This window comes from Nothoprocta perdicaria, unplaced genomic scaffold, assembly GCF_003342845.1.
Source record: "Nothoprocta perdicaria isolate Ctin4 unplaced genomic scaffold, notPer1 scaffold_76, whole genome shotgun sequence".
Lineage (NCBI taxonomy): Eukaryota > Metazoa > Chordata > Aves > Tinamiformes > Tinamidae > Nothoprocta > Nothoprocta perdicaria.
This window is the reverse complement of record NW_020456043.1, coordinates 2703656-2731489: the sequence shown is the minus strand read 5'-3', so window position 1 is coordinate 2731489 and position 27834 is coordinate 2703656. Positions and strand designations below refer to the sequence as shown.

The window sequence follows — 27834 nt, the reverse complement described above, 5'->3', positions numbered from 1 at the left end:
TCCAAGCCACCACCAGGGCCAAAATGAAGCTGATACAGCATTAGAAACAAATAAATCAGTCATCAACATGGATATCATTTCCGGCTCCACGTGATTCTCTGATAGCCTCTTTTCCATGACTGCTGATGCTCTGGCAAGCCTAAGGTCGACATCCCCAAGAGAGGCTGCAACTGGCACACCGGCCTCACTCACCTCATCCTGCATTTATTCATAGCTCACCTATTTCTCCTATCATTTCCAAGCCCCTTTCAGCATCCTTCCAACATACTTCTTGCTGTGAACCAGCAGCCTCCTGCTATCAGAAGAATCAGCAAGATGCAATGGGTCAGATTATTCAGAATAAAACAAGCAAGGACCTCAGTTTCCTCTTTTGAGCTGTAAAGYGTGTCTTAATCCAACTGCTGGCAAMTGAGAGGTTGAATAGCTTAAGAACCCCCTTCTGCCTGGGGCATGTTAACAAAATACTTGGTGGGCCTGTGCGATGCCCACAGCATGCGGCACAAGTGCCATAGCACAAYGGTGTCACTAGAGGCTGGGTTGCATTTTCTTTTAATAATTACTAACCACTAGCGGTGAAGCAAATAAAATAAAGAAAAAAATGAACAGACCCGCAGGTCTGTATGCAAATTCACGGGGAGCTGAAAACCAGCAGCCATACATTTAGCAAACCTTTATACATAGACAAAAGGAAACAGAAAAGCCACAGTTTTCTCCAAACGAAGAGCCTGTCCAGGACATCATCTAATAGCTGCATTAACAGTCCACCATGAGGAAGTTCAGAAAGTCTSGGCAGAACTGCACGTGAACGAGCTTCTCCTCGTTGACACCAAGCACAGCAAAGGCTGCATTTTAGATGCAAAAACAGCTACAGAAGAATAAGCTATATTCAGATTACAAGGCTTAGCCCCAAGAAGAGCCTACAGCAAGGGTGAGGAGACAGTGTGGTCCCAAGCAGGGTGCAGGACACGGGCTGCATGGAGACGAAAGGCCCCAGTGCAGCACAGGAGGGAGGTGTCGAGCTGCTGCTTTGCAGGCTGGGACCACGGGGCCCATCCCGGGTGCCAGGGAAAGGTCGGGGCCGGAGCACCAGGGGACAGCAAGGACACCAGCCCCTGCTCCCTACTGCTCCCACTGGGCTCCACGCTGCAGGGCACGAGGGGGAAAGCGCTGAATAGCTCCCGCATTACAGAGACAATTCCACCGAGCCATTTTCCATAGGGTTCTTCCCATTCATAGGCATTAGCCAGAATTAGTTTGACTGCAAGTTTTAGTATTGGGTTGCTACTAGGTAAGGACTTCCTGGTCCAAGCCCTATTTTGAGGAAATGCCCTCTTCAGTAGCTTGTGCTTTTTATGAGCTGCTTTCTAGGAAGGTTCACTTCTTACTGCCCTCATCATCGTGATATTCCACAAAACGGATGGTTGCAGCACCTCTGAACCTCCCTCTASCCATTTCAGTTTGTCTGGCTCCTCTTCCTTCAGGCTCCCAGGGGCATCCTCAGGAAAGCTTTTCCTCYCAGAGCTGAGGCTACGTAGGAAGGATTTAGCTTTGAGTCAACCTACCCCTAAGCAGGGGTGAAGCTCCTCTTCCTCTAGCTCCAACGAGTGTCTTGCCAAGACATAAGGTCACTGCATCGACACATACAGGAGCTGCAGCATGGTTAAAGGAAYATCTTAATTACGCTGTGTGATTAACGCAGCCTCCTCTATCATTCCAGGACAGAACCCTCCCTTCACCTTATTAGCATTTGCAAAGGAAGGATTTGCATTTGCTGGTGCTCCATCCATTAGAACATAAAAAGCAGCATTTGGGGAAACAAAACCTGGAAGATCACATGATGTTCTCTCTGATCAGCTGCAAGGGAACATGAAAGGCTCCTCCWAGGTAAAGCCGAGAGGACATCTTGTTTTAATTGACAGGAATTCTTATTAACTATTGATGTGGCCAAAGGAGAGATTTGCGGGGAGGGGGATTGTGCTCGTGGAAACAGCTGTTTTCTTATTCCATTTTGCATATCATTATTACAATAATTGTACTTGCTGGGAGAAARTGACGATGATTTCATGTGACTACCCAGTTCACTGAAAGACTCTACAAATGTTCAGTGAACACCTGACAAAACTCAACCCGACTCATGACTAAATTAGCCTGCATTTTATGCTGGAAAAAAAACGTCATGAATGCTTTGCTGAATACAGCTCACATTTGCCCATGAAATGCATGTTTTTCTCCCATTCTTCAGCACTAAAAGACCTATGTGATTAAGATTTACATGCTGCATTGACGCTATGGAGAGGTTATTCCTTGTTTTCTTCCCAAAGCACCGCACCTGAGCTCGCAGCCAGTGCGACACCGCACATCAGCCGCTCGCGGGTCCCCACCGCCTCCCAGCAGCCGCCTGACAGGGGAAATCAGCATTAAACACGGGGAAAAAAAGCCAGGCACGCGAGTCAGGGTACGCACAGCGAGGGCGAGCGCTGGAAAGCCAGCGAGGGGCTGACACGCTCGTCCTTCCTGGCATCTCCTTCCCTGCTGCTGCTTCCACAGTGAAGGCAGGAGGCCGGGAAGGCTCCCTCGGGCCCATCCTGCAGGTCTCCAAGCAGCACCCAAGACACACCAAGCATGCAAGGAAGAGACACAGAAAGAATGACGCTGAGAGCAGTGCATGCAAAGTTAGAACTTGGTCTTTTTCTGTTACTTTGTTTATGCTCCACAAAGAATTGCCCAAGCTCCTTCATAGATTCTTACTGTTTTTAACTGCAAATCAGGGAGAAATATTGGCTTGGATGACTATTATATAGCTCCTTCAGCTCCAGGGCTTTGCCCCAATAGCAAGTGGGTGGRRTAAAGTATCCATTCCTCTCTGCTTTCTTCCCAGTTTGAAAACTTCACCYCTTTCTGCATGTCCAGAGGGGCATCCAGGCRCCTTGGGAAGATCTGCAGAGCAGGAGCCTCCGCAGCCTCCCTGGGCAGCCTGGGCCAGGGCTGGGCACCCTCACACCAAACAAGTTCTTCCTCACGGCCACACGGAGCTGCCTGGGCTTCACCTTGTCCCCACTGCCCCTTGTCCTGGCACTGGCCACCACCCAGAAGAGTTTGGCCCCTTCCTCCCTACATTCCCCCTTCAGGTATTTGTACCCATTGATCAGATCCCCTCTCAACCTTCTCTTCTCCAGAGAAGAGAGGCCCAGCTCAGTCTTTCCTCATACGAGAGATGCTCCACTCCCTTGATCATCTTGGTTGCCCTCCGCTGGACCTTCTCAGGAAGCTCCACATCCCTCTTATACTGCTGCCCCAAGGTGCCTTGTGAGCAGCAGAACCAAATCTTCAGGGCAATATACAGCCATTAATCACACACACCAGTGGCACAGCAGCTCCTTTAATGAAGGATGTCACCACCATGGAGAATTTGGGTGCTGCATTTGCAACGGGAAGGCTCATTCCTGTCACCTGTGCTCATTCCCTGCTCTACCAGATGCCTCCACAGCACGCGGCAGGGCCACCGGGCAAGGATGTAGCCCTCAGCAACAGGGAAAGTCTCCCAGCAAACCCCTCCAAGTCACAGTTTATGAAAAACGCTAACAAGAGGAAGAGTCTTCTGCAACTGCATTGSCCACCCACCGCCTCACCTGAGCACSAGGACTGACATTCTAAAAACTTAATCAAGAAGAATTAGTTTCTATGGCAACTAATGGAGCATTAATAGCTCAAGTAATGAGCRCTGTTTATAAGAATGCTGCAAATCATGAATAGAGGAACAAACCAAAGGCTTCGTAAGGGAGCAGAAAGCCCCAGAGCTCCCCGTCAGGCCGCGTTGTGGAGGCCGGCCGCGCCGCCAGCGCGCGCTCACGGCTCCTCGCCCCGGCAGGAACTGCTGTATCCTTGCCCGGTTACAGCCCCAGCACTTCTAAAGGAAGTTTCCAAACTGCTTTCAGCTTGAAAGTACGAACGGCTGCTTTGAATACCTGAGATTCTTTATTTCCACCTGCACAGAGAACTTCTGTGGCAAGAAGCAGGGTGGGAAAAGAGCAGGAATAAAGCTGGAGATGGATCTTTCAAAAGAGAGGCCCCCATAGAGCTGTGTTGTTTCAACATGACTCGCAGGAGATCACAGAGAGAAGCATGTTCAAACCATCAGTTTTGTTACAAACTGCATCAAYTGATCGAGCAGGTAAAAGCAACGCCTAGAAGGACTACAAGGCACAAGCGTGTGCTCTGGTACCACGCACAGGAGCGCTCTCAGGAAGGGGGAAAAGCTCCTTCTTCCTCAGACTGCTGCTCACAACGTATGTCTGCCAACAGCAGCCTCAGACAGCAGGGCTGCCATGAGGAGCTCCGAGATGACAAGGCGGCGGTCCAGCCAGGCCACCCCTGCAGGCCCCACCATGTTTCCTTCTCCCCGAGTAGAAGGGGATCTGATCAATATGTATAAACACCCAAAGGGTGAGTGYGGGGAAGAAGGGGCCAAGCTCTTCTGGGTGGTGGCCAGTGCCAGGACAAGGGGCAGTGGGGACAAGGTGAAGCCCAGGCAGCTCCGTGTGGCCGTGAGGAAGAACTTGTTTGGTGGGAGGGTGCCCGAGCCCTGGCCCAGGCTGCCCGGGGAGGCTGCGGAGGCTCCTGCTCTGCAGATCTTCCCAAGGCTCCTGGATGCCCCTGGGTGCCCCGTGCTCTGGGTGTCCCTGCGGGAGCAGGGGCTGCGCTGGGGGATCCATAGGGGTCCCTTCCAACCTCAGCCATTCCAGGGTTCTGTGAGGGGCATTACAGCAGCTCATCCTCTTTAGCATTTCCAAGGTAGCAAGCCCTCCCTCAGAGGCGTTCGGACAGGTAAATGTGTCCTGGGAACAGAACCTGGATATCCAGGAGCCACCTTACCCAGGAGAAGGCATCTACAACCTCCTGCACAAGCTACCTCTTCCTCTCTCGTTACATCCAAGGCCAACTCCCAATTTTGGGAGAGGGATAGTGGTTGGCCAGTATGTTGCCAACCACAGCCCACATCAGGGGCTGGATGAGCATCATCAAGGTCCTCCTCCCTGCACAGAATSAGCCCATGCCACCACACGGACCAGGGAGGTGGTCAGTGCTGGGGTGGCAGAGCRGCCGGGGCAGCCTGGGGGACATGCCAAGGCCCAGCTCTGGCTCGAGGGCATCTTGTCTCGAGGGCCAGGGGTTCACTCGGGTAGTGCATAGACAAGTCTCACAGTCACCATGTGCTTCCCTGGGCTGGCAGAAAGGCAAGGCCTGGACAAGTCTCAAACAAGACACAGCAGAGGGCTCAGCTGGGTCCTTCTGAACCTCTCCTAAGCAGAGCTGCCTTAAGCAGATGCATCCTGCAGTGTTGGCATCTGAGGAGAATCTCTTCTTCTCCAGCCCAAGCCTAGACCTAGCCTATACCTGCCTACCATCTGGCTGAGACCTCAACAGGGCCCAGAGCAACAGAGTTAACGGGAGATTTGCTCCACTATCCATTAGCTTCTTTGCTTTTAATCTGCCTTTCGGTAGTTGCAGGACCTCCTATGAGCTCAGCATGTGAAATACAAGCTAATGCAGCTAATTAGCCCCAACAAGACAGAAAAAAAATCTTTGTTAAGCAAAGTGCATGTTTTTAGAGAATCTTTAATTGTGCAGGTGTAATTAACTGCAGCTCCAAACCTCTGGTTATTTAGGTGCTCAATTACCAAGCTCAGACAGCAAACAAGGGACAGAGAATTTCCTGCTCTAGCACTTGCAGCTAATCTTAAACGGTGTCCCCAAAACTGGAGGTTTCAAGCAAGATACTTTCAAAGTTTCACTCAAAGGATGCAGTCAAATCCAACCATTACTAGCCTTACATTCCAAGTATCCTCCTATTTTAGGAGTGCAGACTRGCTGTCATTCACCCCGAGCAGAGAAACCCAGCAGGCAAGTCCCACTCCAAGCCTGCTCCGCATTAAGCGTGTATACTATTTATCCTTAGTATAAATGCACTAAGGATATCGGCRTCCAAAATTCTCTCAGCTGCTCAGCATGAGCCCAGTGCCGTGCTCCTGCTCTGGCGGGGGCTCTGCTGCAGCCCGAGCCCTTCGCTGTTGGCAGGGCCAGGCGCCACAGCAGCAGCGATGCCCCGCGCAGCTCCCCGGGAGCAAGAGCCAAGCAGCCCGTCGGCAGGTCCCGAGCGCCATGAGCCCCTTTCAGCAGCTCCCACCACAACACCCCTACCTCGGCACTTCTGCAGAGTGCTCTTCTCACTTCATTCTTTTAATTCCCTAGTTCTCTCTTTCATCCTCTTCTGAAGATTTCAGCTTTAAGGAGCATCCTAGGACAAACTGACCAAGGCATGGGAACACTTACCTGCTTCCTTCAGCGCTTCCTCTTCCCCCAGTTCTCTGCACACCCAGTATCACCTGCCAGTCACTAGTGCCCTGGGACTCGAGCACGGCTACTATTGCCATGGTGGGCAAATGCCAGCCCTGCACGGAACTAACAAGTGCTTAATTTGTGCGTTTCCCCGCCCCGTTTCTGATCGTCAATCAACATAGCAAATGAGGAAGCAAGTCATTCAGTAAGCAGACTTCCCAGCAAACTCTCCATAAGGCCCTTTTGCATCCCGCCTGCTCCATCCTGCTTAGTGTAACAGCACTTACMTTACAAAATGATTGCTCACAATAAAACCATCCCTAAGGGTACCAGGTGAGCTCCAAAACTGCGTCCTCTGCTGGGGAGCTGCAACAGGAGCCTTATGCTCCACTTCCCAATTTGAAATTGATTATTTTACATGAATTCACATTTTTAGYAATGTTCTCAGACTCACTACATCATAATTGCATTAAGTCTTAATTAACAGAGAACATGCAAAAACAGGAAAAAAGTGTTAAATGTCACCTAATGATACCTGGGGTATAAATGTATAACCACAACTAGGAATGTTTTTGCTTCCTTAGACAGCATTAAGAAAGAGGAGGGTATAATTAAGTGCAAGGTGCTAAGGAAAGCTGGCTGCTTTTACTGCCCGAGGTTGCTTTCTTTAAACCACCTTCTAGAAACCCAAATGTAGCAAAGAACCTGCAAGAGGTCACCTAGAGCCAGGACAGACTTGKGTTTCAAGCACAAAAAGAGCTGAAGTTTTATATATTACATTTTTCCACTCCTTACTTGAGGTACATAGGGAAAACTGATGGGGCACTTCATAGATGCCTAAAGCAGAATTGCTTAATTGCAAGTTTTAAACAAAATCAGCTTCTATGCCTGGCATGTAATGTCTCAAAGAAACCTGGGAAAACACAAGGTGAATCACATTCTTAAAATAGATACTCAGGGGCTTATTTTAGCAGCTCACTTCCAAGATCTGATAACATAAAAATAAATTATCATTTTGAAAATATTTACAAAGCTTGCAAACAAAACAGCATAACCTTCTGTGTAAAAAAAAGACTAAAACTGCTAATAATGCTAACAATTGCCAATAAAAAGCAGATGGAAAGCTTTTTTTCAGGAAAAAAATACATTTACTGTAARGAGAATAGTGACTATCGTGCCAGATACTTCCCCTCAGCCTCGTCCGATACTGCAGGCTGTCTGAACACAAGAATCAAGCCACGATATATTGTCAAGTTGCATATATAAATTCTGCTCAGATGAAAAAGGAAGGCTTAAAAATAGATGTCCCAGCATCCCTGTAAGCCGCGCATTATCTCTTGGAAGCGACAGAGACCCTCTGTAGACCTCACCCTAAGGAATCRGGCCCAGGCTGCGCTATACATTAACAGCATGGGCAAGAAAGGGCATCTTCCCTTGCCTGGAGCTGCTCTTGGGCAGCACTGCCCAAAATACGGCAGCAGACTCACACTGGGGACCTGGAACTCAGCAAGCARATATAGAGGCCTGCCTGCCTGACTCCAGGAATATCTAAATGCAGGTGAAATGGGAAAGGTCGATGGAGTTTGCTTAATGCCTGCATGGCTGCAACCTAAAYCACACTGCTCTAAATTCCTGGAGTGCTTTACAGAATCCTTATGGTGGGAAAAGACCTTTARGATCATGGAGTCCAACCATAAACCCATCACCCCTGTGCCTACTAAACCCYTGCATCTTGCCCTACCTGTGCTTGAATGCCCCAGAGCAGTTTTTGGCAGCTAAGGGCAGGCACAGGAGCAAACCCAGCTCCTACCTAAACTCAGCCCATGCTTTTGCCCAGACAATGGCAGTGCAGAGGAGGMGAGATTCACTGCTGTCTTGTTTGAGAAGATGACAGCTGATATTGGGCAGGGAACCATCTGCCAAAGCTTAAACCTGGCATTGCAAGAGGTGCCAGTGCCCCAGGATTTTTCTTTTTCTTAACACTTGCAGGAATGCTAAGACAGGATGGAAATTTAACAGGAAGGTGATAAAAAGGCTAACATTGCCTTGGCTAACAAGGCCAAGCTCTCGTATTTTGCTGCAGAATTGCCCTTGAGACCACCAAAACTGTCACACTYGCTCGTCAGTGGTTAATCCACACAAAAATCTGCAGGTTTCAGAAAGTGACAACACAAGGCTGAGAGCACAGRCCGAGGTGTGAGATGGCAAAGAGAAATCTATAAGCAGGCAAAATAAAGAGAAATCAATTTTCCATCCTGAATCACAGATGAGAAAATAGAGATTTTTATATATATATAAATATATATATATATATATATATAGAGGCATCTCTGGTCACTCTCTTGCTAAAATATTTCAGTTGAGCAGCTTGTTCTGATCCTGCAGCACCACCAGCTTTGCTGCTGCTTGAGAAAGTGCCTCTCTTAGCTGGATTGTAAAAGTTTGGGTAACAGGGAACACTCCACAAAGTAACAGGCACTGAGGGGCACAGATTTGGAGCAGCTCCCACCTTCCTTCCCTGTAACAGCATCTTGTGCCATAAGAAATCCCCTGAAAAGCAGTGAGATGTCCTCAAAGAGGGAGGTGCTCCCTCCCAAGGAGGGGGCAGAGTGAGCTGCGTCCGCGAGGGAACCAACACAGGTCACAGCTCCCACTCAATCGGCTACAGGATGGAGGGCAGAGAGCGGCGGGACCTTTTCTGGCACATTGAGAGCTTTTAGGTCTGAGATCCCGCTCGGTTCCTTTCCTCCAGCTCCTGCCTCAGCTGTGTGGTCCCCAGAGCCCAGCAAGCTCAGCTCATGTGAGGACAAGAGAGGTGTTGAAATCAGTATCTTGCAAAATAATAATAAAAAAGCCCTTGCAATGTATTCTAGTATTGAAAATCTTATATGGATACGGGAACCATAACACTTGGTTATAGGCAATAAACACTRATAGGGCCCCGTCTCTCACTGCCCAGCTTGTCCCCAGCAGAGGAGGGTCAAAGGGAGCAGAAGGAGAGGTGGCAACATCAGAACAGGCAACAGGGCAAAGAACGTGACACAAACACAGAAGAAAGGAGAAGGGATGGAGGCCGCAGCACTGCCCTGGCCCAGGCCGCGGGGAGGCCGTGGGTTCCGGGGGGCAGGCCGGGCGGCGCGGCGGCACCGCGGGGCGGCTCGGCGGGGCTCACCTGTGGGCGCGGGTGGCCGGTGACGAGGCAGGTGAGCTCCAGCGTCTCGCCCTCGCGGATGGTGTAGACGCGCTCCGAGTAGCGCTCCTCCTCGATGTTGCACGCCAGGCCCGCGTGCACGATGCGCACCGTGGGGGGGGCTGCGGAGACACGCACACGGTGAGCGCCACGGCCGCCCTGCGGCACCCCCTGCTCCCACACCCCATCTTCCTCCATCCCGCAGGAGCCACGCGCCAGCGGAGCCGCCAGCCCGGCCGGCAGCGCGAGGCGAGGCCGCTCGCAGCCGGTGCACGCCATTCCCAGAGGGTTTGGCACCTTGCTCATCAGCCCCAGCCCTGCCCGGCACGGTGCCTCGCCGGCTGACTCACACTGCCGCTGTTTTTAATATCCACATGAACTTTCACTTATTGTTCTTTTTATTATATGTCTTTCTAAGCATGTTATCGCACTCATTATACAAATGAGATGCCTTAATCACACCAACAAAACTAAGCAGCAGAAACAGTGGGGCAGGTGCTACCTTCTTTTAAAGCAGATACTAATATTGTAAATCCAGGGAAGAAGACCGGGGCTCAGAGCTGCAGTTTCAGCGTAACTCAGGAGCTTTGGTTTTCCTGCATGTGCAGCCTCGCCGACAGGAAGGTGCAGGGCTCAGAACACTACAGCCATGGCTTGCACTCGTGTCCCRGGCTCCAACCACCCAGCTGCATCCCTGCTTCCAAACCCACATCCCATCACAGAGTGAACCACAGCACACACCACCTTCGGACAAGACAACCAGTAATCCAAGCTTCTGACCCTGCCTCTGAAGAAAGGGAGGCGCAAGCAGAGGACTCCGAGCAGRACAGTGTCAAATCAGCCAAACTGTCAGGGAGAGATTACATATTTCAGCTGGAATGACCAAGCCTGGTATTGGCAGCTACCTCGCCCTGCCCCATCCATCCCAGTCCTCTGCACTCAGATCATTCCCAAAGTGCCCAGCCTTGGGTAAGCTGTTGTGGAGCTTAGAGGAACATGGCCTAGACAGTGCACCCAGGCTCAAGCACAGCAGCTCCAGGCAGTGGATGGGCCCTGCATCTCTGGGGCCTTCCAGGTCTATCTACCTGCTTGGAAGATAGTGACAAGAAGCAACAAAGGCTCAGAGGGGACAACTGGAGCTGAGCAGGGCTGAACTAAGACACATTCTCCACACCCCCAACTGCAAATTAAAAGTCTCTGCAGTAGTTTCWATTTTGCTGCAGATTGGTCAGGCCCACCACACTTCCTACATGTGCCACCGAGATCCAAGAGGGACATATCTCTGGGAACATGAGCCTCTCCTCAAGCRACGTCAATAAACACAGAACCCCAGAATGGCTGACGTTGGAAGGGACCCCTAGGGATCATCCAGCGCAGCCCCTGCTCCMGCAKGGACACCCAGAGCACGGGGCACCCGGGCRCATCCMGGCGCCTTGGGAAGATCTGCAGAGCAGGAGCCTCCGCAGCCTCCCTGGGCAGCCTGGGCCAGGGCTCGGGCACCCTCACACCAAACAAGCTCTTCCCCACGGCCACACGGAGCTGCCTGGGCTTCACCTTGTCCCCACTGCCCCTTGTCCTGGCACTGGCCACCACCCAGMAGAGTTTGGCCCCTTCCTCCTTCCATCCTCCCCTCAGGTGTTTGTCCATGTTGATCAGATCCCTCTCACCCTTCTCTTCTCCAGGATAAACAGAAGCAACTCACTCAGTCTCTCCTCACACAAGAGCTGCTCCAGTCCCTTCACCATCTGTTGCTCTCTGCTGGACCCTCTCTAGAAGCTCCACGTCCCTCTTGTACTGGGAGSCCAGACCTGCACACAATAACRTGCACCTAAGCACACATCTAACTAAGCACCAGAATGAACCCAATACCACCATTTCTAAGCTGAGAAGGAGCTCTATTTCCTCCTCCAGATGCCAAGGGCTTGGGATGCCCTGGTCCCACCTGCAGCTCTGCTCCTCTCCTGCAAAGCAGATACCTGAACACCAGAACACCCAAGTGGAGCCTCGGAGCAGAAAGGAAAGACAGGGTTCAGCCTAGACCACGAACTTGTGATAAAATAAGAAGAGTCAGCAACATTATGCCAACATCCTGCTGCCTTTTAAATTTATATTGCATTAATATTACATTTTCATTCATATTATATTCATATTACTTCAAATTACATTTGAAGTGTCCTTCATTTCAGTGTCTGTACCACTTTTCCATAGCCATTAARGTTTGGAAAGGCAATATACGGAAGAAAAAATATCCCCCTGTGCATTATTGGGACCAAAGTACACACTGCTTTAGGAGAAACAAAGGGAAAGAAAAAAATCAGAAACATTCTTCCTTCTTTAAGTTTTAATGTCTTATGGTTCAGAAGATATTGCATAATTACAAAATGTCACCTCCTTCTCTACAGCAGGAATATTCATTACAGCTACTTCTGAGATGCTCCTCCAAGGATTAAATATCAGACAAGACATTAAAGTAATACATCCTTGGCATTTATTTTGTTTGTGGCATTTTAGAAGAATTTGTCTTGTGATTATACACGGTAAATATTGCATGAAAGGATCCATCATGCTTCTATCCCTGGCAGAACATACACACAGGGTGGAAAAGCCAAGGGTGAGGTCGGAAGGAAAAGCCATAACAGCCAGAAAACTCCTTGCTTTTGCTCCAAGGAACCCGCGTGGCGCCAGGAGATTTCTTCTTTCACATGAAAGAYGGTGCCAGCCTGACCTTTCTCGTCGCTCGCTATCTGCTGATGTTACCTACATCTCTGCTGGCTGCTCTTTTCCAGYCGTTTCAATTTCCTGTTACACACCYTCATCCCTCCCTAAGCAACTTGGTTTCAGCTTGCAAAAAGTTGCCTAGAGAGTAGAAATCTAGGATTAAAAACTGCCAAAGATTCCTGTAGAAGCAGAATTAGCAATGCCAAAGTAGTGATGTTTGCAGGGATCTAATGGGAAGACGCAGGACAAACCATTGGAGCACAGTCAACTTCCATGGGAAAGGCACCAAGTAAAGCTTGGGTTCTGGAGCAACACAGGGATAAAATACGAATTTCTTAAACCAGAGGAAGCCTCTGAGCTTTTGAAGCCAAGCTGGTCACCCAGAGAAAGCAAACAAAATGTGAGAGCAGTGGCCAGCGGTGACACATGGGGACTCACAGRACACACGTGGAGCTGTGCTGCAGGAAGGGCTTGTGCCACTGGAGAGCTTCAGCTGCTCCCATTTACCTGTTGGCAACTCTCGCTGCTTAAATCACAAAACTCACAATATATCAAGCATGTTTCCCCGCTTTATTCAATTACAGAATCTGCTGAAATCTTAAAAATTATGTATATARTCTCCATTCTAATTGGAAAAAGAGCCTTTTATACACAGCTAAMGAAAGCTGGTGAATACGCTTACATCATCTCTTAATTGCTCCAAAAAGATAAACAATCCAAGGAGTTTTCATTCGTTATCAATCTCAGGATTTTTCAAGCCAATCTCACAAGTTTAAGGCATAAGACTTCCTTATGGGTCTATGACTGTGACAYTGCAAGTTAGAAAAGCAGGTGGAAWGGYTAGTGRCWTCTTCAGTAATGGGAAGAACCTTGGAGGGACCGTCGTGGAGGAGCCCTTGGCTGCAGGCCACCTCCGGGACACTGCCACAGTCCACCAGGGTTATTGATTGAGGGCTACTGATTGATCCCAGACAAGGATGCAAGCAAAGCAACCCAGAGACCCGTATAAGAGGTCGCCCTCCAATGTCTCCGGCCCAGAAGAGCCTCCCCGGCAGCCGCAGATGCAGGAGCGCAGTGCGGAGCTGCCTGCCGTGCAAGAGGAACCGCGCCGCTGTGCGAACACGTTCAACTGGAAGGAGATCTTTAGGCAGAGGAGGATCCCAGCTAGCCCGTGTTTATGTCCGAAGGATGACCATGGCTTTTTTCCCCCCATCGCCTCTCCCCCACACRACCTGGAGCATACCTATGGATACCAACACACACACATACCATATGTCACAGACCRTAAGTTTTTGATGCTTGCCTGGCAGGAGGGGCAATAAACAGCGGGGTAATGAGTTGTAAGAGGCAGGGGGAGATGAAACCCTGTCTGTTCCTCGAAACAGCACCATATTTCCCCTCACTCAGTAGACGCTCCGCTCATGAGCCCTGTCGTGTCAGAACTGGGTCAGCCTGTGACAGCGCGTCRGGAAGCGGAGCGGGATTTAATTAGCTCAGCGCCGCTTTCTGCTCGTGCCATCAATCAGCGCAGATTCGGAGCACTGGAAACACAGTTTGGGGCCCAGCAACACGAGAAGAGAGCCAGGAAGCTGGCAATGGCGAGCCAAGCAAGGAGGGGAAATAAATAAAATTAAAAAGAGTTATCCATGAGAGCTGCAAGGCAAGGAGGAAGCTGAGGTGAGGCCAGGACCAGCGCCCTGCTCAGGGCATGAGAGGCCAGCACGTGCATAAGGCAAGAGGAAGGGGGAAATACATTGCACCAATACATGGATCCTTCAGACCAAACGTCACCTGGATGTGGTGGCCTGCATGTCACTTAACCTCCCCCAGGAAGGGGAGGTGGCAGATGTCCCGCCACCAGCAGTAAAACACCCCRGGCCGCCCTGGCGAGAGGCCCTGCCACGGGGCAGCGTCCTCGCCACCGCGACGATGGAGCCTCCGGGCACGCCAGCTGCAGGGAGCACGGCCAGGAACGCAGACGAGCACGGCAGAGACCCAACTCCAGTGCCACAAACACAGCAGCGCTTCCTTTAAGTCTTCTTAGAGAAAGAAAAAAATTATTTCCTCTTTATTATGCTGCAGATCTGCATGAAATTCATTRGGGTCCTCACTTGTGGTAATTGGTTTTATGAGGAAAGCATCAGTGTGAAACCACAGGAAAGCCACACGCGCTGGTTGCCCTGCTCCTCGTGCATCTCTCCATGACGGAGGGATCAAGAAGCAACCGTGGGGCTGCAAACCCTGCTGCTGCAGCCCAGGGACAGCGGAACACGAGGAGAAACGGGGCAAACACCCCACGGGAGCAGCAGCCAAAGGAACCAGCCCTGGGAYGGCACCAAGTCCCAGGTCTGTGGCACAGCAGGACGCAGGTGAGGGGTAAAGGTGGAGGAAGCACTTCCACTTCTCCAGGCCATGGATCTACATCCACTAACCTACATCCCCATGAGCCCCATTAAGGGCATGGGGTTAATGAACACTCAACCTAGGGAAATAAAACAACAGTCTGTTAAATACCAACCAAGCAGAGACTGATTTAAGGCACCCCCCAGGTCTCCTGTGGGTTTGACAGTTCTGTCCACRTGGATGTGGCTGCAGGATGGGGGTAAACATTTTCCTGCAGTCACAGCRGTATTTTATTCACAATAAGCGCACACTACCTTTTCTAACAGTATCATTACGAGTCCCCTACTTCACATATATCATTTTTTAATTACATTTTAAGTAAACCTGCAAGTGCCACAAATCATGGGGATTTTATCATTGCTCAGATTAAGAGAAATAATTAAGAACATGAGCTACAACACTGTTCACAATTTAAGTTTCTCACTATAATTTTCTTGGGGTTTTAATTTTTTTTTTTTCAGCAAAATTCCTGCTTATGCAAGTGGAACTGTGTCCTAGAAGCCCCAAGGCAGCTCCTTCCAAGTTGGCCAACTGGCACCATGTTGGTTTCCAGTGAATCCCAAGAAGTACAAATAAAGAATATTCCTTGCAAAAASCTCTTTTAACCAGAGTTTTATAGAAAACATAGGGAGGGAAACCTCTCCCAAAAAAGGCTAAACAGAACTAACTAGAATCCAAGTTGTTAAGTACTCAGTAACTCTCTACTTATTCTTCCCAAGTGTTTGTCTCCCTGTTTAGCAATAAAATTCATAGATAAAACTACTCTCTCCATAGAGGGACCAAAGGAATGGTGACTGTTTTGGTCCCACCTCTGCTCGCTCTGCCTGGATGGTCACAACTTCCACCATAGAATCATAGAATGCCGAAGGTTGGAAGGGACCTCAGAGGTCATCGAGTCCAACCCCCCTGCTCACGCAGGGTCACCTAGAGCACGTGGCACAGGGCTGCATCCAAGCGGGTTTTAAAGATCTCCAAAGAAGGAGACTCCACAGCCTCTCTGGGCAGCCTGTTCCAGTGCTTTGTCACCCTCACAGTGAAGAAATGCTTCCTTAAGTTCCTGTGGAACTTCCGATGCTTCAGTTTGAAGCCATTTCCTCTAGTCCTGTCACTGGCCACCACTGAAAAGAGGCCGCCCCCCTCCTCCTCACTGCCTCCCTTGAGGTATTTATACACGCTGATCAGGTSCCCCCTCAGCCTCCTCTTCTCCAGGCTGAACAGRCCCAGCTSYCTCWGCCTTTGCTCAYAGGGCAGATGTTCCAGGCCCCTGATCATCCTGGTAGCCCTGCGCTGGACTCTCTCCAGCAGCTCCACATCCCTCTTGTACTGGGGAGCCCAGAACTGGACGCAGTACTCCAGATGTGGCCTCACCAGGGCTGAGTAGAGGGGGATGATCACTTCCCTCGACCTGCTGGAGACGCTTTTCTTAATGCACCCCAGGATCCCGTTGGCCTTCTTGGCCACCAGGGCACACTGCTGCCTCATGGTCAACTTGTCGTCCACCATGACACCCAGGTCCCTCTCTGCGGGRCTGCTCTCCAGCAGGTCCACCCCTAATCTGTACTGGAGCAGAGCTCAGCTGGGAGCCAGGCTTAAGGGTGGACATCCCTGTTGTCCTGGCTTATCAGAGATACCTGTGRCACTGCTGCCACGTCTGCAGGGGCAAAGAGCTCCCAACGCAACTGGTGTTGCTGGGTCACCATCGTGTATCACCTCTGCAGGTGACAAACAGCCAASAATAATTTCCTGGCAGAGACTAGAGGAAATTGTCTCCTGATTTACTTCTTGCTCTTTCTTTTGCACCTCACAGTGAGCTAACTCAATTCAMGGAGACAGACTGCTCCTCTCCATGCTGCAGGATTGCCAGAGTGCACCCTCCAATAAGATTAAGACATTTTGGATGCCAAGATATTGTTCTCAAAAACAAAACAAACCAACAACAAAAAAAAAATGAGGATAATATAGGGAACTGCTCTGCAGTCATGGATGCAGTTGGGCCACCCTCATGGTGACAGACYGTCTATTGAGTAGGAAACAAGGACTGAACTGCCCAAAACACCAGCAGCAGGACAAAATCCTCCTGGCGCAGGACTAGGATGAGGTTTCTGAGGAAGAGAATATCCCCCCGTGCTTCCCCTCCCTAAACAAGGCCCTCRCTTCTGCGTGGCAGCCTTGACACTGGCATTAAAGCTCCTGTCCCACTAGGCATGTTTCCCCACGCCACACGAATGGTACCCTCCAACTTCCCTGTGCAAAAGCACTGGCTCTGAAATCAATACCTCCAAATTGCCATCTCCAGATCTGCCGAGATAATGACACTGTCATTTCTTGGTTATTTTTCAGTGTGCTGGGTTGACAGATCCTTTGCATGCAATAAACATAGCATCTGTCCAAAATCACAGCAATTTGGGGGAAATTATGCAAGACAAAAAGCAGACTAAACTCTTCCTACACTACCTTTCCCATCCCTCTCTCCAAGTTGCTCTTCAAGTAGTTTTCAACCCACAGATTTCAGGCAGTGGGTTCAATGAATCTCCCAAAATAAGCAGAGCAATGATCTACAAGTGACAGGCTTAATTGAGACAACACTTTGTTGTTCCTGGCATCATAAAACAGATGATGCTGCCAGACCTGCTTCAACGGTAGGATAGTCTAGCAGTAAATATGCCTTACTTAGTACTGTATGCTCGGAACAGCCAATATGTTGACTTTCCCCCACCCAAAACAGCACAGATGCATGAAAACCAAAAAACTCCCCTCAAAAATGAAACCTGAAATTTTAGCCATCATTCCCACTTGCACACTTAGACAAAACACGTCTCACATGTTTTAACTGAAGAAACAGATAGTGGAATTCATGGTAAACAGCACGAAGCAGATGGATTCAGCACTGAAGAAACTGCATGCATATGTACATGTATATATTTATAACACTAAAGAAACTGGCCTTGGATCCCTACAGAAAATGGCAGGGGCCACTTTCCTGTTAGGAAAATTGAACTTCCAGAACGTTGAGGCTGTGACTGGAGCCACAGGAGGACTTAGGGGCAGGAGAAGGAAGATCCAACGCTGTAGGTGGAAGATGCAACGAGACCTTGCTYGGGACCAGGCAAGCCCAGGGTCTGTGGACTCCGGCCCTTCGCTCCCTGCTTCACACAGCCTCCCGTCCCCACTGTCACGGCCAAGGCTCTTGTGGGCTGCTGGTCCAAATGAGCAGAATATTCACCCACCTCCAGCTCCCGTCCCATCCCRCAGCCATCAGGACTGGCTGGGATGTGCTATGGAGCCTGGAGATGCTGGCACCTAGTGACATGACATTGCCACATGTCCCTGCATCTCACCTGAGTTACAAACCTAAGACACACAGAGCCCTCGGCTGCTCCAAACACCCTTCATGAAGGTGTCCCAAACGAGGGCAAGTGCCACAGGTGCCGTAAAACACACGGCACAAGAGCTGCCAAGGGCAGCGACCCCTCTGCTCCATCCCGAGAGGAGCCCAGCCTGGCCTCGGCTTTGGGACTCACCTCACTGGGAATGAAACAGGCCTCTGGAATGGCCTCCTTTGAGCTCCCCCGCTGGAAAAGGGTAATTTAACATTAACGAGGAATTTGAAAACACACAGCCATACATGAAAGTAAAAGAAAAAGACTGCTTTGTGGTGTTAAGAATAAACAGCTTTTTAAGAGGGAACTTGCATTTCTTGTGAAATAGCACAGATCTTGGTAGCTGTTGCACAGTGGGCACAGAAAACAAGCCGCCTTGCAGAAAAGGAAATATTCTGGAAGTTATTTTAATTCAGAAGATTAAAACTGCTTCCTGCACTACAGTACAGCACACCTCACTTAGAGAATCTTTGTTTTGAGATCTGCAATCCTGGATGTAGGAGTAACACGGATGACTGGAGTATGCTGCATCTCATGCAGCAAGGAGCCTCCCGATCCAGTACTCCAAGTACTGTCAACGCTCACGTTATTTCTTAGCGCTTGTTTCCTGCTAATGCTGTAAACCTAAAATGCTAGTGCCAAGAAAAACACTCATTTTCATATCAGCTCCACAATTTCACCAGGCCAGTGCGAATCCAGGGATATCCCATCCTACCCTGGCCTCGTGCCTCAGAGCTTCTCCATCGGCATCAATCCACTGCCAACCCATGGATTCAAGCGTTGTGCTGCACAACCTACACTAGTTGCTGATTACATTAAAAGGATTGAACTGTTTGTTTATTTATTGGTTTGCCATTTAAGGTTCACCGATTTCTCTGCTGTTACAAAATTCAGACACCTCTTAAAAGCTCATGTCTCAATCCCATGAGCTGGGCTTGTAAAAGCCAAGCAGAAAGTTAAAAACTGCTGAAAATAAAAGCCCAAACAGCCTGGATTTCCACAGACATGCTAAGGGCATCAAAGCATCCCTCCAGATAGGGCCTGTCCAGCAGCTCTCCAGGAATCTTCCCAACACTGCATAGCCCACTCCTGAAATTCCCAATCCTTCAAAATTACCTGGGATGCAGACGGGCAGATAGACAGCCCGGCAGCAACAGAAGTCACTTCCCTATGGATTTCGTTCCCTTGGGAAGCCCAACTACTAGCTCAGGACCAACGTGCCATTGGATAGGTGGCATCTTCAGAGAGCCGAGCCAGCTAGCAGCACTCCTGTGACTTACTGCCAGCAGACATCAACACATCATCAACAAATCAATAGGAATTAACGGGGAAAATTATTACACTGCCGCCCTGGTGCTTGGGCAGTGTTAAGTTGGGTGTTATTGTTTATGGCCCTTTTGCAGGGCCTGATGACATTGCTAGTTTTATTAACRGAGCACAATTAGCCATTAAGTTTCATTACGAGTTGCTCCTTCCATGAAGGGTTTCCGCAAACCCATTAAGTGTTTGGAGGGGGAACGCTGCTCATCCCTCCTGGCCAGGGTCAGCCTGGCTAACCCAACCTGCGGCAGGTGACCGACAGCCACGCCACCRGCATTAAACTCTGCAGACAAGAAATAAAAACACACCTCTGACATGGCGCTGATAAGGAAGCTGGTCAAAACAACCTGAGACTTCAGCTCAGGAATGGCCTAACACTCTTGCAAAAGGCATTTGATGGGGAGAGAGAGGACGAGTTCTCTTAAAAGTTGCTAGAAAGCTATTTTTGAACTCATTTTTAATTACCAAGACAAATTCAAATAGTTCCACAGTGCCCATCACTGAGGCTGGCCTCTGCCCTTGCTAGAATTTAAAAGGAACAAAAAAAACAAGAGCTCCAAAAATTCACCCCAAAACRGCCAAGCTCTGTTAAACAGCACAAGATGCGCCACATTGTGTAAGAACGTAAGGAGCCCAACATTTACCATCCCTGAAGAATTAACCTGCAAACACCATGACCAGTCTGCTCCCCATCCTTGTTTTAATTAATAACCATACAAAAAAAGGCCTGTTTCGGTTCCCACCGTGAGGATGTCTGCTCCATGCCCCCGGCTGCAGCCCCAGCAGGTGACAGATCCTGCCAAGGTGACACCAGCTCGCTCACACAGCCCTCGGGTGGTGGTTTAAGAGGAAAACCCTGCTACGCAGCTCAGCCGGCCACCCCTSTGTGTGGCTTCACAGCCTCCTTTGCGGAGCCCATCACCAGTTCAACGCAGGACGCACAAGAAGAAACCGAGCTGCAGGCCCTGCGTCACCAAAGGGGCTCTGAGGACAGCCCGACACAGAGGCAGAGCTCGCGTGTCATCGAATGGGCAAGGAAGGTCAAGACACCTACAGTCATGAGCTGTTCTATTTGTTCCAGTCCTAGGGGAAGSCAAGGTGGAAAGTGAGGGCAAAAAGCGGGACTGCCCTGTCCTCCTGCTCCAGCAGCTCAGCCTTTCCCTTGGCCATGCTGGAGCAAACACTGCCCTCCTTCCTGCTCCTGGGGGGAGATGTGCTTCAACACATGGTGTTGGTGAACAACAAAAAAAGCCCCACCTTTCTCCATCAGAATCCAAGTTCTGCATTCACTTCAAAATCCACAACATTGTGATTAATTTTTTACTGACTTTTCTTCCCTGCAGAACTTCAATCAGTATGTTTTTTTTCCTTCTCTTTTTAATTAGAGCTTAAAACATTTTTAACAGAGGAGTAATGAGTAAGCAGCATCTGCCTGCCATGACTTTTGGGTAAAAACTGAGCTAAAGTGACAGATATGACGAGTCTCCTCCACAGAGTCTAGCACTGTAATAGCAACAGAGGMATTACTGAGCTCTTTTCAGTACTTGGTGCTGGTCGCTGATCTTACCTTCAAAATACAAGTGTCCCTTTATTATTTTGATACTATCAGGGATAATATCATCGTAAAATATTTTGCAGAGTCTAGTACCCAAAGAGAGCTTCATATGAAACTTCCCAGTGGAAGCTTCATTTTCAGAGTTGATTCTGGTGACAGCCATGGTATTTCCAGTCACATTTCTTTCCTTGAATCTGTCACAAAGAGCACTTATATGGGAGCCAGGTCTCGGTTCTTTTGGAGTATTTTTCCAGGCAAAGCAGCAAGTTCCTGGTTGCAGAACTGACTCCAATACACAGGCAAGAGCTGCACATAAGCAGCCACAATAGACTTGTTCTAGAGGCTGAGCTGGGAGCATCTCCTCAGCCGGCACCATCCAGCACAGCCCAAACATCTTCAGCAGGAGCACTTTGATTGTCAGCTGCTGACAATCTCACCCTTACACTGTTCCTGTCAGCTCCAAAACAAAATGCTTAGGAAATGAAATGAAAATGGAAAGAAATAACATAAGCAGATTTCTGCAAAACTATTAGATTATTGGCTCTTTAAATGCACTCTTAATTAGTGTACCATAAGCTACCCTTAATACATTTCTCAGCACAGCAAACTGTCAGATTATATGGACTCCCTGCATTTGAAATTAATTGGAACAGCTAAAGATAGCACTCAATAATCAAATATCCACATATGCTTTAAAATGTTCATAATAAAAATAATGACGGCATAAATTCTTCTTCCAACCTCAAGAAATAAGAACATGGCATCCTAATATCCTTCTCATTAACTAGGTTCTCACAAGTCACAGAAGGGTTTTGTAGTTTTATATTTTAAATTATAGCTGATTTCATAAGCATCCATTTAATATGAAGAGGAAGAGCCAAACGGCTTAACACTTCACCATACGTAAATATGAGCCCCAAAAYCCCAGAGAAAGGCAGAGACACAAGGACAGTTTAGAGTACTGCTCAAGGAATGTCAAATGCTTTGATCAAGTGATATTCAACCATAGGGGAAAACACAACAGCAAAGGAAACACCAACTCCCACCTGCACGAAGGGCAGCTTGGCGAGCACATGGGGACCACGCTCCCCATTCCCAGAGCTCCCAGAGCCCGGGAGGAGCCGCTGCCACCTTGGGTCATGGAGATGCCATGGGACAGCAGGCTTATGGTGTCACCAGCCCAAGGGGCTGCTACTAGAAGAAGCTTCATGGCCAAGAAATACTACCATGAGAGGAGGTTTTTGCAGGTTTTGTCTACTTCTGGAGCAATGTTCTTTGCTGGGGACAGGAGGCAGAGAGGACCTGGCATGAGGCAGGTCCCCCTGCAACCATGTCCTTTGGGAGCTCCCAGAACAGATGCTGCAGCTACTGGAGACAAAAACCAAACCAAGAAAACAGGCAGCCTTGTTCTTGCTGTTCCTTCATCTCCAATATCACTGCTTTCTTACATGGGTCACCACTGATGAGCCCCTTATGAGCCTCCTAAAACTGCAGAAACAGGCAGAAGATCRAGTACCCCTGTATCCACCCAGGCTGCCCAAATACTTGCACAAAACTATTCTTCTAACTCTCCAGTCAGTCCTCAAAATCCCTGCTGAAAAGCTGAGGAACAAGATATTTCCCCCTATTTAACGTGTGCAGGACCTGTCAGAAGCAGACCTCAGYGCTGATCAGGCTGCTGCGACTACTAAATACTCGGCAGATGGGTCTGCATTAACCAAGCCCAAAAAGGAAATGAAGCAGCAAGACGGAGAAGAGCAGCAGGTTGCCCTGTCTGCTCAATTAAAATAGACTTCCCAGACACGGCAGCCTTCCCTCCAGTGGGTTTCTCTCCATCCTGCTGAAGCCTCGAGGAATCCAACCTTGGTCTGGTTAGGGGGAGAAGATATCCAGGAGGAAACCTCGCTCTCTTCCAACGTAAAACTAATTCAGAATTGTTTATACCCTTAGAAAGGATGAAAGGGTTCAGTTGGAAAAAAAGAAACTTGAGACAAGCCTTTTTTTGTTTAAGCCAAAGTCAAATTTGCATTTTAAAAAAATAATAATTCAGCTACGGCAACATTTAATTTGATCTAATGACATTTTCAAAGGATGCTCGTGGGGAAGCAATAAAAATACAAGCCATCTACTTTTTGCAATAGAGTCCTATTTTATTTGCACATGCCAGGGGATGAAGGACTATTTCAGAATCATTGTGAGGGTCAGATAACACAGTGTAAGGTATTTTAAATTACTTAATAATGAAGGGCTTGTTCTTTTGTGATTTACAAAAATCACAAATAAAGTGTTAATAAAGTAAAACTGGCATAAACAGGATGGAAATACAGCCTTCTATGTCTAGCACRGCCACCAGACAAGGTGCAGCCTTCCCTTGCACTCCAAGGGTGTTCATGTCAGATTTCAGCAAGGTTTCCATAGGTTTCCTCAGCTCTCCCTGCTTCAGGTCCCACAGCTCATGGGAGATCAATGCTTCTGGCTGGCATTGCAACCGATTCGGCTGAGATCCAGACTTGCTTCACAATTTGCTCTTTCCCTGAAGTCTACTCCAGGGTCTTCTTTTCTAAAGGGTCCATAAAATGAGGGAAGAGAAAAAAACAACTTTGAAAAATGCTCTGTATTCTAAAGAGAGCGCTAAGCAGGTGAAAGGAGGGACAGAATAAGGCAAGAAAGAAGTGGTGACTCTGTAGCAGCACAGATGCTTGATACGGCTTAGACTAGTTTATCTCAAGTCAGCTCTGAGTCAATCTAAATCAAGTGAGGTTACTCTTAAGCTGAAAAAGTTGTCCAGACTGACATCTGCTGTTAAAGAACTAAAAAAAAAAGATAAAAATGTGTTTTTGATGCTACATCACACAGGAGTGCCATGCAAGCAGCGTGGAGACACCCCACAGAGCTCACAAAGCTGCCCAAAACCAAGGGGCCAACAGCATGGGCTCTGTGGACTCGGCCCTTTCGCTGCTAATGCCACAGGGCCACGATTCCCAACACGTTTCCCTGTGTGCCTTCCCAGAGGCAAAGCCTGCCTGACACCCGCTATAGATCTGCCATGCAAAGAGTCCTTTAGAAGGGATGGTCCCCTCTGAGCCACCAGTGCCAACCATCCCGGAGCACCCCAGGCTGGGGGGAAGCCAGGGATCGTCACCCAGAACATGGGAGATTTCCCACAGCACACCAGCCTCGCTGCCTGCACGTGTTGGGGCAACGTCCCTTCACACGTGTTGGCTCTTGTCCCGCTCCCACCAACCTCAACAGGAAGCCTCCTCAGCACAGCAGAGCCAAGTCTCCATGGGCTTCCACCTCCCGAAGGAGCCAGTCTGTCCAYGTTCTAGTGACCGCTATGTCCTGTCCCTGCCACGTCCATACCCAGACTGTGCCTGGGCCCAAACCTTGAGCAGCACRTGAGGAGGATAGGCTTGCAAAGATCTTCACAAAACAGCCCATTCTTCTCCCTTACAGGTAGGGCAGAAGGTGGGAAGCTGCTGCTTGCTGCAGACCAAGCAGGGCAGAAAGGAGATGGCCTGGGAGCACAGAGCTCCTGGGCTGGACCATGGTGTCCCTTCACACACCAGGCAGGGCTGGGCAGGACGCTCTCATGGTTCTCTCCAGCTGCTCCACATCTTTGGAGAAGAGCACCCATATTAATGCTTGTCCTCTCAGGAAGAGGTGCCTAAGCAACCCTGCTCACAGCAGGCTAGAAACACCCAAGGGAGCCAAGGAGAATTGAACCAGAATGGTGCACACTCACCCACCACCCTACACGGTGGGTGAATACCTGCAGGGTATTCAGGGCTGGACCCTGCTCCATGGCAAAGTGCCCCTCGCCTCACCCGTGGATTTAAGGGCAGGGTTTAGGGGYGCTCCTGCACGGGTGCGAGAGCAGCATCGGGCTGCAGGGTGTCCCTGCCCTGGGCTCTGCTCCCCCCTCGTGCACTGGGGCCAAACTCACAACACACAAGACAACTGCAGAGCTCTTCCGGACTAGAAGYGTATTAGGTGTTAATATTAGGTGTTAATACAGAAAACCCTTAARCTGCTCACATTCAGTGCTCTGCTTGGGCTTTTATTGGCAGCAGAAATCTATACTTTCCTCTTCCCACTAAAGCAGCCAAGCATGGACTCATTTCAGCCCATCCTTTTCTCTGCAGTGTTTCCACAGTGTTTTACAGCCTCTCATCTCTCGGAAGCGCTGCTGAGCCTGCTCTCGAGCTGAGCCTGGTTTAAAATGCCTCTGCTCCTCGCCTTGTACAACCCACCCAGGCACAGGTTATTGCAAACCATTAGAAGATTCTATCCTGGCATCCAGCATATTACAGGAGCCACTKACACACATCTAGAAACTGTTTGTGCCCCCTCTTCCTCCAAGCAACACACCTGAACTTGTTCAGTCACAGCTGATGTCTACCAACCTTGCCCTCCTTGAGGGCAGCTCCAGAAGTCTCCACAGAGAGTGTCAGACTTAGCACTTAGACTTAACACGAATCACTAGGATATGCATCTTTGTAGATATGACCAGTTCAGAAGTTTAACAGCCTATCCCATCCCAAAGTCTGCAGGCAGAAGTCAAACGACAAAAAAAAAATTTTTGAACCAATTTTCACTACTTTTTATCTTTGATGACAAGGTGCTATTCAAGTGAGCAGCTTGCTGCATCTACAGCAGAACTGCCATCTCGTCTCGCTGTTAGCAGCGCCTCCACCAGCTTTGCCAGGAATCAGCACCTGATGGCAGAATTTCCCTGTCCAGATTTCCAGTCATTCCAGCTCTCCAGGCTGAAAACTGCAGACCCAAGACGCTCATTCTGGAGCATGTGTGCTTGGGAGGAACTTCAGTGTKGGCTCCTTGGGATCCTACAGACCCGCAGCAGGATGAGGTGGGTCATGAAGCCCACAGCTTGCTCCCACACTACCAACTTGCATGACCCCTCRCCCTCTCAGACACTTGAGCACCTGCACATCTTCATATGACACCAAGCACAGCTTTGATCCCATGCAGGGTAGCAGGCCAGAAGCTCTTGTGAGCTTAGCCATGAGTAACACACAAAAAAGGAGGTTTTGAACAAGTCTACRAGGATGCCACAAAAGAGCCCCTACTCCAAAACCTACGTTCAGTCAAGRTATGGAAACAGAACACAGGTCTAAGCCACAAACGTGGCCAACTGAAATCACCCAATTCAAGTGCTGAGCACTGTGTGCTCAAGAAGTGAATTACCAAAATTAATCTGCAAATAATTGCAAATAAACAAATTTGTGATGACCAAGAGCTGTTTACATACAATTAGCAATCAGAAAGAGAAGAGCAAGCAGAACAGCTCATTAAATTCAATAGGCTCCCGATCAGGCCCTGTGAATGAGTTAGTTATTACAAAGTTAACCAAAGAGTAATTCAGCTAACTACTTGGGCTTTTAGACAACACRCTGACACCCCTCTCCAATTTAATTAAAATTGGAAGAGTTAAAGCCACCAATAACACTGTCTCCAACAGCTTCACCAGCCCCATGTCTTGTCACAGCCCAGACTGCATGGAGGCCTCTGAAGGACTGAAGCAAAGGCAGCCTGCAGACCCAAGCTCGTTTAGGCTCCAATTTGTGAGCCAGATTGAGACAAAGCGTTGGATACTTTAGCAAAASCAAAACTTTTCCTCTACCCCCTGTGATTTTCATCCACACACACCAAGGTAATTGAATGAGAGGAGGGGAAGGAGAAAAAAAGGCAATCAACTTTATATGAAAGAACACAAGAGTAATGAATGGTGCCTTTAATCTTTTCTGTTACAGCTGTCACAAATAAAGTGTGCTCCATAGGCAAATCACCTGCCATCAGGACAAAGAGTGACATCTGTGAATGAGAACTCAGTTGGAGTTTATTAGCCAATAACTGCTAAAATGAGGCTGAGGAATACAAATCTATCCAAGCTTTCTTCCTCCTAATTTATTTTGTCATGAGACAACTGGGAAAACAGGGAGGCACACAGCTCTCAGCCACCCCTGTTCTCTTTAAGGTGCCAATGTATGTCCCTCTGCTTTACCCACTGCTAGGGCCTGCAGAAGACCCATGAGAGGTCACCCTTTTTGCAACCCAACTAGCAAGAGAGGAATAGAATAGTAATAGAAAAATACCTGCTCCTCTCCCTCCCCCAAAAGAAATATATCTCCCTCCCCCAGATGAAAATGTTGAGACTCTTCCCCAAAAACATGTTAAGAGATCAATAGGGGTTCTACAATGAGGCAGTATCATTAAGTAGATATTAAAAGGGGTGGGCCATTAGCCTTCCTTTCACTGAGRAAGGAGACTCATCCTGTTAATAGGAAGTCCAATAATTGTATTCTTAACTCTCTCTGTAAAGCCACACAAACTTATGTGCTACAGAAACTAGCACAGGGCAGGGTTCCACAGCACAGGATGCCCACCAGCCATCCCAAGTGTCCATTTGGGGAACAAGAGGACTGTCTTGTCCACGGCCACCATACTCCTTGGGGCCACCTCTGGCTGCTCAAAGACTGTACAAGGTGCACTGAATGCTTCCAAATACGTATCACATATTAAGTCATTTGATTTTTCTCCCCAAGGGAGATGGATTTGCTCATAAAACATTCAGAACTTCTCTGCCCTCCCGAAATCAGTGATACACTATTTTATTTCTGTGTGCAACACATCTTCTGAAATGCTCCACTCTGACTCAATTTGCTTTAGGTCTGGTAGCTTGGTTTCAATAATCCTAAAACTAACACAAGTGTCATGAAACACTGAAGGAGAAACAGATTATAATCCAATTGTCAAAAGGACCTAAAAATTCAGGGCAACATTTAGCAACCCACATGGTATTCTGCACTCTTTATATAATACACAATTGTCACAAACCACAGTTTCTATCAGAGGTCAACAAGAACATGTTTTTGACCTTGCCCTTCAGGATAATCACATTAGAACCCAGA

General features: G+C 48.8%; 1 protein-coding gene across 1 annotated transcript in view; it reads right to left on the bottom strand.

The window, feature by feature from the left end:
• MDGA2 (MAM domain containing glycosylphosphatidylinositol anchor 2) overlaps positions 1-16347 on the bottom strand; it is a 160082-nt gene extending 143735 nt beyond the window's left edge. The window contains exons 1-3 of the mRNA XM_026051505.1: positions 16279-16347; positions 10271-10313; positions 9509-9648 (exon numbers count right to left, since the gene is read on the bottom strand). Coding sequence (XP_025907290.1) covers positions 9509-9648; positions 10271-10313; positions 16279-16347 — 252 coding nt within the window. The remainder of the gene's footprint in view (positions 1-9508; positions 9649-10270; positions 10314-16278) is intronic.
• Between the last annotated feature and the right edge of the window lie 11487 nt (positions 16348-27834).